The 14,771-nt window shown below is 44.7% G+C and overlaps 1 protein-coding gene across 3 annotated transcripts in view; it reads left to right on the top strand.

Annotated features, from left to right (window-relative positions):
- The window catches only part of LOC122923212 (3'(2'),5'-bisphosphate nucleotidase 1-like), a 32,531-nt gene extending 20,055 nt beyond the window's left edge, over positions 1-12,476 (top strand). For 2 of the 3 annotated variants that reach the window (XM_044273960.1, XM_044273961.1), the window contains exons 5-10: positions 1,128-1,235; positions 4,101-4,149; positions 4,988-5,079; positions 8,025-8,222; positions 9,736-9,841; positions 12,045-12,476. In XM_044273960.1, the coding sequence (XP_044129895.1) occupies positions 1,128-1,235; positions 4,101-4,149; positions 4,988-5,079; positions 8,025-8,222; positions 9,736-9,841; positions 12,045-12,193 (702 nt within the window). In that variant the 3' untranslated portion in view covers positions 12,194-12,476. Of the gene's footprint in view, positions 1-1,127; positions 1,236-4,100; positions 4,150-4,987; positions 5,080-8,024; positions 8,223-9,735; positions 9,842-9,999; positions 10,111-12,044 lie in introns of all 3 variants that reach the window. The other variant, XM_044273962.1, reaches the window with a different exon arrangement.
- Positions 12,477-14,771: the final 2,295 nt, after the last annotated feature.

Genomic DNA, 14,771 nt, shown 5'->3' with positions numbered 1-14,771 from the left:
AATTAAACCACCTTTCTTTATTATCCATCACTAATAACAATCATTTTTTACCATCAGCACTGGGTGATCTCTAGTACTGTCTGTGTCCTATTATTGTCCACATTACGGGCAAGGATAGGACTGTTCTATTAGGGGATGTGTCCTTTCTGCTGCAGCTGGTGGTAGATCAAGGATGGAACTGAGCATGTGCGTCCATCTCAGTGAGCAGGACAGAGAAATTAGAAAAAGGGGAAACCGAAGGGGGCGCTCTGCAGATAGATTTCATTGAATAACTCAGTAGCTATAATAAATATTTAATTACATGCAATTTCAAAAGTATTCAGATACTGGTGCTGGTTTGAAAACTTTAGAATAGTTTTAGTGGGACAACCCCTTTAAGCACTACATGCAGATGTTGTTGAAGAGGTTGCCTCAGATTTGACGTGGATTATGCCCTGTAAATGGCGAAAGGCAAAAATCTGCACTGTGCTTTCCGTGCAGATTTGTTTTGTTGTAAGGGTATTTTTAATAAAATACTCTATAAATAAAAAGACTCTCTCTTGTATTCCACCCTGATTGGATGTCAGGCATGGGCCTGTGCCCTGCCAGGATGGCCGACCAGAGCCTACCCAATGACGATAGGTCAAAGTGATTGTTTTTACGATGTATGTGATTTGTCTGTTTGTATATGTCTTTATCACTGTTAGTACTTTTTTATTCACTTAGACTGTGTTAAGCTTATCTTATTCCCGTATCTCAGAATTCACTGTAAAACAGCCCTGTTTACGTGTATTGTACTGTCAAATGCCAGAATCTGCAATGCAAATCCATGGCAAAGCTTCCATATCTGAATGTGGCCTTAGTCTCTGTTCACACTGCGTTTCTGGGTTCCGTTTGTAGCCTCTATTGACAGCTCCATCACCTTTGATGGCAAGAGTAATGCAGCACGCGGCGGTATTCCGAAACCTCAGTGTAAATCCACAGGACGCCATTTTTAGTCAGTGGATCTGATCAAAATTGATGAAATTCACAGATAAAACTGGAATATCGAGGCCCAAAATATTGCATCGATCGGGTAGCTACCACAAAGATCAGAGATCCTGATATGTATAAAAGCCTCCGCTGTTGCATTTCTTTTTGCTGCTCAGGATTTGCCCTCTGCAGAAGTACCTGAGGATCTGATCGAGACAGGACAGTCAGAAGAAATACTGAAGACCGTGTTTCCATCACAGTATAGCGACATCAAAGAAGAAGAGGTAACCCTCACCCCTGTGGTCATCACCTCCGCTACAGGTTTATACATGAGACATCCCTTTTTAAAACACGGCTCTCGGGGCAATCAGCTAATTCCCTGAGGATCACTCTTGGCAGCTCCAGAAAGAGCTGAGTATTCTTGGGCAAGCCACGGCCAAACAGACATTTTCCGTGCAGTAGCCACAGAGCAGCTCTCCATTGTGGCTCATAGATGGGGACTAAAGCGAGACTTCCTCCCTCTGTGATGTCCATATACCTTAACCCCTTCCCGACTGCCGGCTGGGTATATACGTCCTATCTGCACATGCCTCGTGCAGATAGCACGTGCATAAACGTTCAGGCAGCGCTTTAATCCCAGCGCTGATCAGCACAGGGATTAAAGCTCCTGCAATCTAGCAGGAGCAGGTCGGGTCCCGGCTGACACAGCGGGGACCCTGAGGAGAAGACGGGAGCGGTTTATTACCGCTTCTGCCTTCTCCTGTGCCGGGAGGAGAGCGCTGAACGAGCACAGATATGGAGAGCATATGGAGACTTCCTCTGTTAGTCCCGGCAGTCATGTCTGGGGCAGGAGCAGAGCTGCAGGGTCTAAGGAGACCCTGATCAGCTCTGCCTGTGTGTCATGCCCCCACAGGGGGCTGTTTACCCCTATAACTGGGGCTCCTGTGCAAAAAAATAAAAATAAAGTCAGTGTCCTTTTAATGAACTCATGGGGAACATATTATGTGCCAAAAATAAATGAAAATCTAAGTAAAAATAGGCTCAATCCTATACATATTACATATGAAAACGATTGTCACAAAAAAGGGAACCCATTGCAATAATTACATTTTCTGTCAGTTTTAATATTTAAGAAATAAAGTTATAATTAAAAAAAAAAATTTAATAATAACTAACATTTTTCCTCCAAATTAAACCTAAAAAAAATCTTAAAAAAAAGACATTCTAATAAAAAGTTTCAATAAAAAATAAAAATTAGCAAAAATGATTTTGTTAGTCAAACAAATAAAAAAGCTACTCTCACTAAAACACCAGATACAAAAATTTGCCTGGACATTAAGGCCTTTTTGAGTCCGGTCATGAAAGTCAGGCCCATAAGGCATACGGACAGGGGTGGTCTTTATGAGACATCACTTACAGTAAAGGGGTATTACTATCTGGCATATTGATGGCACATCACTAGGGTATGCCATTGATGTCAGATAGCTGCAGGTCTTTTCTCCCGAATGGGGCACCCTCCTCTCATCGCTTCTTCCGAGCGTGCTTGCTTGGCTATTTTTGGAACTCCCATAGTGGTGAATGGAGAGGTGGCTGCACTTTTGCGGTGTGCTCTCCATTCGCTGCTATGGAACTACCGAAAATAGCTGAGCGCATACGCTTGGCTGTTTGTGGAACTCCTATAGTGATGAATGGAGAGGTGGCCGCGCATGCGCAGTGTGCTCTACTTAAACGGGTTCTGCAGTTTGTTTAAACTGATGATTTATCCTCCATTCAAGTGAACAGAGCTTAGCCGTGCCCAGGCCAGTTGATACTAGTCGTGACGTCACTGGGCCAGCGGTAAACAGTGAGAAGGCCGCGGCACTACTGGAACGCTGCTCCCTTCTCAAAACAGCTGATCGGCGGGGGTCCCGGGTGTCGGACCCCTGCCGATCAGATGCTGATAATCTATCCAGAGGATAGATTATCAGTTTAAACAAACTGCAGAACCCCTTTAACTTTCTGACATTGATGGCAGCAATATTAAAGGAGTTTTCCTAGATACTTTAAAAATTGTCTGACAGCAGGAGACGTATGAAATAAATAAAAAACCCTGAAGGACAAGGGCACGTGACAGCTGCAGGCCCAGTGGTGATCAAAGCAGCAGGAACTATAAACCACGTGCGGGAGCATTAGGATATTCAACACAAGAGGGAGGGTTTTTTCTTTGTTTCATCCGACATCTGAAATAAGAATCTAACACTTTGGATGGGACGTCAGTGGGTTCAGACCCCCCAATACTCTCACTGGTCAACTGTAGGAAGGGGCCTCCGATGAACTGTCTCTATGACGCCATGTCCATCAAACACATAGCCTTTGTGCAGTTCGGTCCAATTCAAGTGAATGGGGTTGAGCTGCAGTACCAAGCACAGCCACTATACAATGTACGGCGCTGTGCTCTGGATAGTATGAGAAGGCTGGAGAGCTAGTCTGAGCTAGATGTCAGGAACCAGACCACCACCAATACTAATGACCTATCTTGAGATTAGATCTTCAGTATTTAGACAGCAGGTCTCAGCAGGATCAATCCTATTAACCAGGTGTACTGCATGTTGGGGTTGCTCCTGCTGAATCAAACAATACCTTATTTATAGTGTATGTGGCACTGTTCCCAAGAAATTTATGGGGGAAATTTATCAGAACTGGTGTAAAGGAAAACTGACTTTTAGTTGTCCATAGAAACCAATCAGATTCTACATTTCATCTTCCAAGTTTTCAAGTAGCTTTTAAAAATAGAAGATGGAATCTGATTGCTTGTTCGGTACAACTAGGCCAATTTTCCTTTACACCGGTTTTGCAAATAAGGTCATCGGAGCACAGAGGGTCAGGCCTGAGCTCTCGGAGCACCATATTGTCCCCATCCCCTTGAATGACAGGGGCAGACATCTTGCCTGGCCCTGTATTCTTGCCCCTGCACGCTTGTTTCAGCAGAGGATCTTCCACTCATTTGTCAATGTACGGGGTGGTGGCTTCGGATGGAGTCAAGCAGATCTTCCCTAAAGCTCTGTTCAACCCTTTAATAGGGTTGATCCTGCTGACAGATGCTCGTTCCGTTCTGTAAAACCCATTTAATGACTGCATTGCACTTATCCGTACATGTTTTTCCCCCCCAGCTGGTGGTGTGGGTGGACCCCCTGGATGGCACTAAAGAATATACCGAAGGTCGGTTCCTACTGCGCGACTGATAATAATTTAGCTGCTTCAAGCAGTTTTCTGGTTTTATTAATATAATGGAAAATTCGGCAGCTTTCTAATTTTACTTTGTAAATTAATTTCTCACCGTTTTCAAGATCCCTGCTTGTTGTCAGTGAATGGGAATAGTCTCATCTACACGCAAAGGCTCAAAAGTTGTACGGACCCGGTTTCTCCCGCGGCTCAGTGTTACGCCTATTTACAATCTTCAGTGGAAGGCCTCATTCACACAAGCGTATTTTCCATCTGTGTCCGATCCACATTTTCTGCGGATTGCACACGGACCCATTCATTTCTATCGGTCTGCAAAAAAATACAATTAAAACATGGACAGCACATGGATGTCATCTGTGTGCTGTCCGCATCTGTGTGTCCGTTCCGCAAATTATAGAACAAGTCCTATTTTAGGCCATTTTTGTGGACAAGAATAGTGATTTCTAGTGATTGGAGTGCGAAAAATAGAGGATGCACGCGGCAGGTAACCGTATTTTGGGGATCTGTGGTTTGCGGACCGCGATAACGGACACGGACAGTCTGGATTTCAGATAGATACATTTTACCTGCACTGATATACCAGACTGGATACCACTGCAGCAAAGCCCTGGCTGTGAGAAGTGTTCGCTCTGTATATTCTCCATGAATCTAAATATGAATATTTCCATTCACTGACAGCAATCGAAAACGATGCACTGATTGTAAAATGCTGCTCTATCAACCAAAAGATTATTCTGTATGAAAACTATTTCCTGTCTCGTGACCGCTCACCCTGTGCCCGAGGTTTACGGACTCTGATACTTTTTGTCGGCAGGTCTCCTGGATCATGTGACGGTTCTGATTGGGATCGCCTACAAAGGGAAAGCGATTGCCGGGGTGATAAATCAGCCGTACTATAATTACCAGGTAACTGGGCTGTAATATACCGATAACCCCTGAATGGGACCACAGGGAGTGTGTCCCCCTCGGACCTGACGCCCCTCTTTGGCAATGAATGCACATCGATCACCTATCCTTAGGGTACATTCACACAACAGTGAAAAAAAACGGACATTAAAAAAACGGAAACACTGTTTTTCATAGCCATTTTACATCAGTGTGTGCATCCATTTTTGGCAGTCTGTGGGGGAGATTTATTAAACTGGTGTAAAGTAGAACTGGCTTAGTTGCCCATAGCAACCAATCAGATTCCTCCTTTCATTCTTCACAGCTCCTTTGGAAAGTGAAAGGTGGAATCTGATTGGTTGCTTTGAGCAGCTGAGCCAGTTCTACTTTACACCAGTTTGATAAATCTCCCCCGATGTGTTTTTAATGGTCATTTTACCTCCACTTTTAATATCCTCCACGTGCACACACAGGGACACTCGCTCCCCAGCGTCAGCAGCAGGACCTGATGCTCCCGGCCTGATCATGTGACGTTGCCACACTGGGAGCTTCAGGTCCTGCTGCATCCAGTGAGGAGTGAGTGTCCCCGCACATGCAAGTGGATGAGGTGAGTATTAGGGAGGGTTCTCATCACGTTTGATGCCTCCATTTAATGTATACGTAAGAACGCCATGTTCTTGTATCCTGCAGAGTCCAGTAAAAAAAAAAAGTATACGTTTTTTACAATAGAATTCTGTGGTGAACAGATGCCACTGTATAGCATCAGTCTGAGGCGTCCATTTAACGTTTACGTTTTTTTGTATACGTTAAACAGATTTATTATTATGTTTTTTTTTTAACAGCCGTTAAAAATGGTTCCTTTGATTTCAGTGGGGTCCGTCTGGCCGTAAAAACAGTCAAAAATAGGACATGTCCTGTTTTTTTGACGGCACTGGCCATAAAAAAAAAAAAAGACCCTGTGAACGGCCCTGTAGAGCCAGAAGTTGCGGACTACTAGACTAGAGTATATTAAAGGGGTTTTCAGCAGTACAGTGCTGATGATCTGTCCTCTGGATTGTTGGGGTCTGGCACCCCACTGTTTTGTTTGAAGAGGCCACGTTGCTCTGGTGAGCGTTGGGCCTTTTTCACAGCGCCATCCATTGTATAGTGGTCGTGCTTGATATTGCAGCACAGACCCATTCACTTGAGTTGGACTGAGCTGCACAGAGGCCATACGACCGATGAACGTGACGTCACTGGCCTGGGAAAAGCCGCGGCGCTGACCAGAGTGCCATGGTCTCTTCAAACAGCTGAAAGGTGGGGGTGCCAGGAATTGGACCCCCACTGATCATATATTGATGACCTATCCTAAGGGCAGGCCATTAATATTGTACTCCCGGAAAACCCTTTTCAATGAAAAAGTTAAATTTAATTAATTAATTTTAACATTTAATTTGTTCATTAACAAATATATGAACTAAAAAGGTAAAAAAAGCAAATGCCTTCCAATTTGGCAGAGGGGCAACGACTATTTCTGCTACCTTCCTCGTCTCAACCAGACAGGCCCCGTTCATTTGGAGGGGCCCCTCACAATAGCCATACCGAGCAGCCTCTGCGGTCTTAGGTTCATTGATCCTAGAAGAAGGTCGCCGTGACTTATCAGCGGTCGATGCCTACAGTGCAGGTCGAGCGGTTCATCTTCTCAGATACGTGATAAGACGTACACAGAGGATAAGGGGTATTGCAGCGCAGTGTAAGGGTCACTTTTCTGCTTTCGTACTGCGTTCTGCAGCGTTCTTTAAGAACGTGCGGCTATTTTCAGAACTCCCATAGAAATGAATAGAGAGCGCACAGCGCATGCACAGGGGTCCGTTCTGGAGACAGACTGACTGATACATATGGCATATACTAGTGATATGCCATCGACAACTGAGATGTCCGGCCTAGGAGCTGACTTAACTCCTGCCTGTAACGTGTGCCGTTCTAGCACGTGACCACTAAGGCCAGTGATTGTCCACAGTGATCATGGGACCAACCCACTTCTGATCAGAACAAAGAAGGGGGTATCCCACTTAGGACAATCCTTGTCCATATCCGTCGTCTATGATCTCAAAGCCGCTCGCACAGTAGTGCACGTCCATGTAGGGATAGGTTAACAGTTGCGTTTACCTGATCTGGCAGGGGGTTCCGGCAGAGAGTTCACCAAATCCAAACTAGCCGGAGACTGCCATTCACCACTGGGGTCCATTGACTATAATGGGATCCAGCCACTTCCCAGCATGAGTGCTGGGTTTTGGCCGGACAAAAACCACAACATGCAGTTAGTGGTGTCCGGTAGTGAATGGTGGTATCTGGCTAGGACAGATCCAGGTAAATGCAGGTGTGAACCTAGCCTTAAAGGGGTTGTATCACTTCAGCAAATGGCATTTATCATGTAGAGGAAGTTAATACCAGGCACTTCCTAATGTATTGTGATTGTCCATATTGCTTCCTTTGCTGGCTTGATTCATTTTTCCATCACATTATACACTGCCCGTATCCAGGGGTTGTGCCCACCGCTGCAGCACTGATATGAGGTGGACGGGAGCTGCTGCGCATGCGTGCCTATCTGTGTTCCTGCTGTCCCAGCCACCAGAGAGGCCGGTAATTTTTCCTATAGTGTGGAAGCATGACCACCACAGATGGATTGCAGGGTGGTCGTAACCCCTGCAAACAAGCCGTGTATAAAGTGATGGAAAAATGAATCCAGCCAGTAAAGGAAGCAATATGGAAAATCACAATACATTAGTAAATGCCTCGTATTAACTTTGTCTACATAATAAAAAAAATTGTTTGGTTAAGTGAGAGGACTCCTGTCTTAACGCACAGTCTAATAAATTGTGGAATTTTACAAGAGCGCCACCCGTCTGTGGTGTGCACCGCTATGTCCTTGGCTTTCTTTAACCCCTGCATATCACAGGATCACTGTTTTTATTCTGTCATTTCAGGCCGGCGACAACACAGTCCTGGGAAGAACCATATGGGGCGTCCTGGGCGTTGGAGCATTTGGGTTTGAGCTGAAGGAAGTCCCTGAAGGCCAGCACATAGTCAACACTACCAGATCCCACAGCAGCAAGCTGGTGAATGACTGCATCACCGCCATCAACCCCGATAAAGTAGTGCGCGTGGGAGGTGCCGGAAATAAGGTGACGATTGAGCTGAAAATAATAAGGCTTCATAAAGGGGCTGTCTCATGAAGTTGTCCCATGGATGAATAGGACCCATCTCTAGCAGCTGCAGGGGTTGTACAGTTTAGGAAACCCATTCTCCTACCCCCTTTTATGGGTCATGAGGAGATAGTTATCTCTCGGCCACAGCGGAGAGCGCCCCCGTCTCTGGAGGACCTGTCCTATCCAGCATTTCACACATAACTACTGGATATGAATGGACACTGTGTAATGCTTCATTTTTCCCAGTGGTGGCGCTGCAGGGAAATTGAATACTTACCACCAAGTTCCCCCTACAAATTATGATCACTCTACACCCAGGTGAAGAATGAAAGGCAGTGGCCATGCTCTCTTCATTCACTTCTATCACTCACTTTTCCAGGAAATCGGTGGCATATCTGCAATAAAGGCAGACTACGTGACTGCTATGGGGCCCGAGGGGAGGGGAGGGGTCCGGCACAGAATTTGCTCTTTTCTTCCCAGTGTGAAAACACTGCATTTTCACACAGCCACCACTAGAGGGACCTCAATGCAGAGAGAATTTTACAGCTTCCATGGTAGTTGTATTAATTCTTAATCGCTGAGCTCCCTCTAGTAGTGGCTGTGATTTACTATATCTGTGTATTTTGTGAAAACAATTTTCTGGTGTAAATACATTGAGAAATATGGTGTTCAGAATGAGCGCCATATATTTCAAGCACCAGTTCCACTTTTCAAAAATTAAGGTCGGATATTACACTTTGTATTTAATTAAAATTTATTTCACTTGAGAAAAAAAAAACGTAAAATGTAAAGTCGTCAGAAATCTGGGGCGTTGTGCATCTTCTGCGTTGCCTGGGAGTAACTGACACACATACACTGGGAAACTAGGTGCAGGGAGTCCATACTAAGTTTTTTTCCATGGGAACCTATGAGATCTGTGTACGCCCTTGCAGGAAATTGTCAAATCTTCCATCTCCTCACTCCCATATTGTAGCATTAATAAGTAGATTTCAGGGTTCTGGGAAATCAAGTGGCGTTGTAATGGTCAGTGGTTCCACCCAGCTTTCCCAGAACCAAATATAACCGAGGAACTTTTAAGCTAGGGCTACGTGTCTTGTCGCAGAAAAATCGTGCAATGCTTTTTATCATGATAGCCTATGGCAGTGATGGCTAACCTTGGCACTCCAGCTGTGGTAAACTACAACTCCCAAGATGCCCCCGTTGCTTGGCTGCTCTCAGAACTCTGTAGAAATAAATGGAGCATGCTGGGAGTCGTAGTTTCACCACAGCTGGAGTGCCAAGGTTAGCCATCACTGGTCTATGGTGTCGGCAACAGTCGAAAAAAATCCATCCAAGTTGGATTTCTGTGCAACTGTAGCGTCACACTGCGACACCGTAGACTATCATTTAAAAAAAAGTTGCGCGACAAACACGTCACAATGAAGTTGTACCCTTTTTGTCGCTGTGTAGAGGCTCCGTCCATTTATACCGAGCATCCTATGTGTTTCAGATCATTCAGCTGATTGAAGGTCAGGCCTCCGCCTACGTCTTCGCCAGTCCTGGTTGCAAGAAGTGGGACACGTGCGCTCCTGAGGCGATCCTGCATGCAGTGGGGGGTAAGCAAGTGCATAATTAACAGTTCTGCAGCATTTTAATATACTTTGGGGGTCATTTATATAAAAATATTGGCGCTGATTTTGTCGCAAAGGTGTATTGTGGCTAAATCTGCGACTTTTTTTTCCCTGTGTTTGCCACTTACTCCTTTTTTCGCCAGTTCCGGGAAAAGGTGGTGTGACGTGGTCAAGAAAGGAGGCGGACCAGCGTCTGATTCATCATTCTCTATACCTGTTTTCGGCATAGAAAATGACTTAAATCTACACCAGCGGTAAAGTGTCTAAGTTATAGTACAAGCGTTTTCGCACGCGGCGATGCCCATAATTATTTTTTTTTATTGCTTATCTATTTTTATTTTGGAGAAAGGGAGGTGATTTGAATATATATATATCTATATCTCCAACACAGCAGCACTATGTGATGAATCCTGGTGCATATTCCTCGGAGCATGGGCAAAATGGTCATCAATGGTAGTAGTTCTCCAAAAAAGAGGCAGCACTCCAATGTAAAAAGTGAAATGACCCGCTTTATTCCCCTTTTTTCGTATTTTGGTGCCTCACAACCTGGAATTAACATGGATTGTTTGAGGATTTTTATCATGTAATTTACAGAACATGCCCACAACTTTGAAGATGTTTATATATATATATATATATTTTATTGTGAACCAAAAGACATAGGACAAAATAACAGAAAAAGTCAATGTGCATAACTATTCACCCCCCTAAAGTCACTACTTTGTAGAGCCACCTTTTGCGGCAATCACAGCTCCAGATCGCTTTGGATAAGTCTCTATGAGCAGTTGCCACATCTTACCACTGGGATTTTTGCCCATTCCCCCTTGCAAAACTGCTCCAGCTCCTTCAGGTTGGATGGTTTGTGCTTGTGAACAGCAATCTTTAAGTCTGACCACAGATTTTCTATTGGATTGAGATCTGGGCTGTGACTCGGCCATTCCAACACATGCACATGTTTCCCCTTTAACCACCCAAGTGTTGCTTTAGCCGTGTGTTTGGGGTCATTGTCCTGCTGGAAGGTGAACCTCCGTCCTAGCCTCAAATCACGCACAGAGTGGGACAGGTTTTGCTCAAGAATATCCCTGTATTTAGCACCGTCCATCTTTCCCTCAACTCTGACCAGTTCCCCAGTCCCCCCAGCATGATGCTGCCACCACCATGTTTCACTGTGGGGATGGTGTTCTTTGGGTGATGTGATGTGTTGGGTTTGCGCCAGACATAGCGTTTTCTTTGATGGCCGAAAAGTTCAATTTTAGTCTCATCAGACCAGAGCACCTTCCTCCGTACATTTTCTCTCCCACAGGCCTTTTCGCAAACTCACAACGTGCCTTTTTGTTTTTAGCTGAAAGTAATGGTTTTTTTCTGGCCACTCTGCCATAAAGCCCAACTCTATGGAGCGTACGGCTTATTGTCTTCCTATGTACAGATACTCCAGTCTCTGCTGTGGGACTCTGCAGCTCCTCCAGGGTCACCTTAGGTCTCTGTGCTGCCTCTCTGATTAATGCCCTCCTTGCCCGATCCATGAGTTTTGGTGGGCGGCCGTCTCTTGGCAGGTTTGCTGTTGTGCCATGTTCTTTCCATTTGGTTATGATAGATTTGATGGTGTTCCTGGGGATCATCAAAGATTTGGATATTTTTTTTATAACCTGACCCTGACTTGTACTTCTCAATAACATTGTCTCTTACTTGTTTGGAGAGTTCCTTGGTCTTCATGGCAGTGTTTGGTTAGTGATGCCTCTTGCTTAGGTGTTGCAGCCTCTGGGGCCTTTCAAAAAAGGTGTGTGTATATGTAATGACAGATCATGTGACCCTTAGATTGCACACAGGTGGACGTCATTTCACTAATTATGTGACTTCTGAAGGTAATTGGTTGCACCAGATCTTTTTATGGGCTTCCTAACAAAGGAGGTGAATACATACGCACATGTAAATTTTCTGTTTTCTATTTCTAAACAATAGTTTTATTTATATATTTTTCTCATTTCACTTCACCAACTTAGACTATTGTGTTCTGATTCATCACATAAAATTCAGATTAACAAAACATTGAACTTAAGGCTGTAATGTAACAAAATACGAAAAAAGTCAAGGGGGGGTGAATACTTTTGCAAGGCACTGTATAGGCAGCCTGGGCCCCCTGACTGGACCCCGGGGCTTCTCACGTATATTCTACCCTTGTCTTTCCTAGGTAAACTCACTGATATTCACGGCAACACATTCGACTACCACAAGGACGTGAAGCACATGAACTCGGCCGGGGTTCTGGCAGCTCTGCGCAATTACAGCTACTACGCCTCCCGGGTCCCGGAGTCTGTGAAACAAGCGCTGGTGCCCTAAACGTGAACCGCGTTGTGTACTGCGTCTTAGGTGAAAGGAGACACACGGGGTTATTGGTCTCCAACCTGTGGCTTTCCAGATGTTGCAAAACTACAACTCCTAGCATGCCCTGACATGTTGGGAACCATTGTCCTGGGGTGGAGATTGAATAGGAGTAGTCTGTAAGTTGTCGCTTTCAACTCTGGAGAGTCAGGAGAAGTTTTCAGCCAGTCTGATAACGGCTGTGAAGGGTTAATATTTTTGTACGCAGTTTTATGGAACTTCCCCCCCCCCCCCCCCAAGGGACCAATCAATAAAAATCTGATATGTAGATTGCCTTCTGATTTCTTTACATTGTGTGATATATTATATTATAATATATATATATATATATATATATATATATATATATATATATATATATATATATATATAAATAAATGAAAATTGATGGCGGCACTGGAAAAAGCAGATTGGGTGCTAGGTCCAGGGATGTAGCGGCTTACCCCGTCTGATGCAGATGAAGAAACGGACAGCACTCCAAGTAAAAATCAGTGATCTTTTTATTCACCCATGTGGGTAGCAGCAACGTTTCGGCTCATGCAAGAGTAAAAAGTAAATGCTCCCACATCCCTACATGTTTCGCCGAACTTCGGCGAAACATGTAGGGATGTGGGAGCATTTACTTTAGTTCAGACTGAGCCTAGTGAGCATCTAAAGCAGAGATTTATAGGCAACTCAATACAAAGTTGCTGCAGAGATACTGGCCAGTAGGGCAAGCCCTGAGAAAGTTTATCAGGTGCTATCCTACTAAGTGATGTGTATTGAGAAGAGAAATACACAGTGGAAACCAGTGTCTCACCGCTCACTCTGAGGAATTTTAATTTAAAAAATTAGAGTGATATTAGTTTTTAAAATAGAATCAATAAAGGTATATGTTTTAATAAATAAAAATAAAAGATAGTCAGTAGGTGATCCAAGTCACGCTTTGGTCTCCTTGACCTCTGAAACTTTTGTTATATATTTAAATAGTGTGGCCACCTTCTGTAGGACCCATTTAGTCTGTCGTATGTATGATTAATATACAATGAGGAGGCTGCAGCATTCACCAGAGTCCAACGGCCTCTTTAGCTGATCAATAGGGGTGCCGGGAGTCGGACCCCTACTGATCAGATATTGAACTCCCGGAAAACATCTTTAATAAAAAACAGACTGGATGATAACAGAGAGAAACAGCACAGAGGCAGGAGAGGCCAGTGTGGCACTTCAGCTGTTGCAGAATTGTAGTTCCCAGCATGTGGCTTTCAGAACATGCTAGGAGTTGTAGTTTTACAACAGATAGAATCCTGTCCGTTGCCAATAGATTCAAAGTCCCATTTGCATCACATAATGATAGACTACTGATGACGTCATAGTAAAGACCTCCTATAGGAGGGAGATGCGATTTTCTGACAGTTCCTCCTGGTGCAGCCGTTCTTGGTTTTCACTGCAGATATAGCCACAAAGAGCCCACTGGTCCCTCTGCCTTATAAGAAGACATCATTATAAATGGCGCATGTTAAGAGGGCACCTTTCTACAGATCGGGCTTCATTCTCGGGGTTGTGGGGATGGCAGCAGTTGGACCCCCTCTGATGATAAAGTCATATGGATACTAAAATTAATGGGGTTCTCTGGGATTATCCTCTGGATAGGTCATCAGGATCAGATCAGTGGGGGTCCGACACGTGGCACCCTACCGATCAGCTGCTGTGCTGGAAACTATAAAGCGTATGGCGTGGAAGCAGAAGACTCCATACACTATGTGGCTTTCAGCGTACTGCCCCCCAGCTGAGCTGCAGTGCCCCCTACAGGCACTACACTATGAAAGGAACCTTCTGTATAGTGTATAGTTTCCAGCACAACGACTGCTCTAAACAGCTGATCAGTAGTGATACCGCGTGTTGGACCCCCCACCGATCTGATATGGATGACCTATCCTGTGGATAGGTCATCAATATCTGTAGTCCGGAGAACCCCTTTAACCCCCAGAGTCTAATATTTGTCACAATTTGCTGAACTATTAAAGGGGTTATCTGATATCTAAAATACCTTCCCAATGCCCGTGCCCCTTGTATGGGTTATACTTGCCTGCTCTCCGGCACCCACATCGCTCTGGATCCCTGCACGGTTCCCGCTGCATCTCCCGGTCTCTCGGATGAAAACATCCGGTGAAGAGGGGGAGCAGCCAATAGCAGGCAGTGACGGGGGGTCGGAGGTATATACAATGCTGTGTCAATGTCACATACACATTACTATACAAGGGTTGCCCAAAAAGTACACAGTTCCTTTTAAAGGGGTTGTCTGATGTCAGCAAATGGCATTTATCATGTATAGGAAGTGAATACAAGGCACTTACTAATGTATTGTGATTCTCCATATTGCTTCCTTTGCTGGCTGGATTCATTTTTTCCATCAAATTATACACTGCTCATTTCCATGGTTACGACCACCCTACAATCCATCAGTGGTGGACGTGTTTGCACACTATAGGAAAAAGCGTCAGCCTCTCTGATGCCTGGGACTGCCATAGTGTACATAGTAGTCCAGCACATTTTCCTG

The sequence above is a fragment of the Bufo gargarizans genome, unplaced genomic scaffold (assembly GCF_014858855.1).
Source record: "Bufo gargarizans isolate SCDJY-AF-19 unplaced genomic scaffold, ASM1485885v1 original_scaffold_1365_pilon, whole genome shotgun sequence".
In the NCBI taxonomy this organism is placed as follows: Eukaryota; Metazoa; Chordata; class Amphibia; order Anura; family Bufonidae; genus Bufo; species Bufo gargarizans.
Note: the sequence above shows the minus strand (reverse complement) of the source record. Positions and strands in the feature narration are given on the sequence as shown.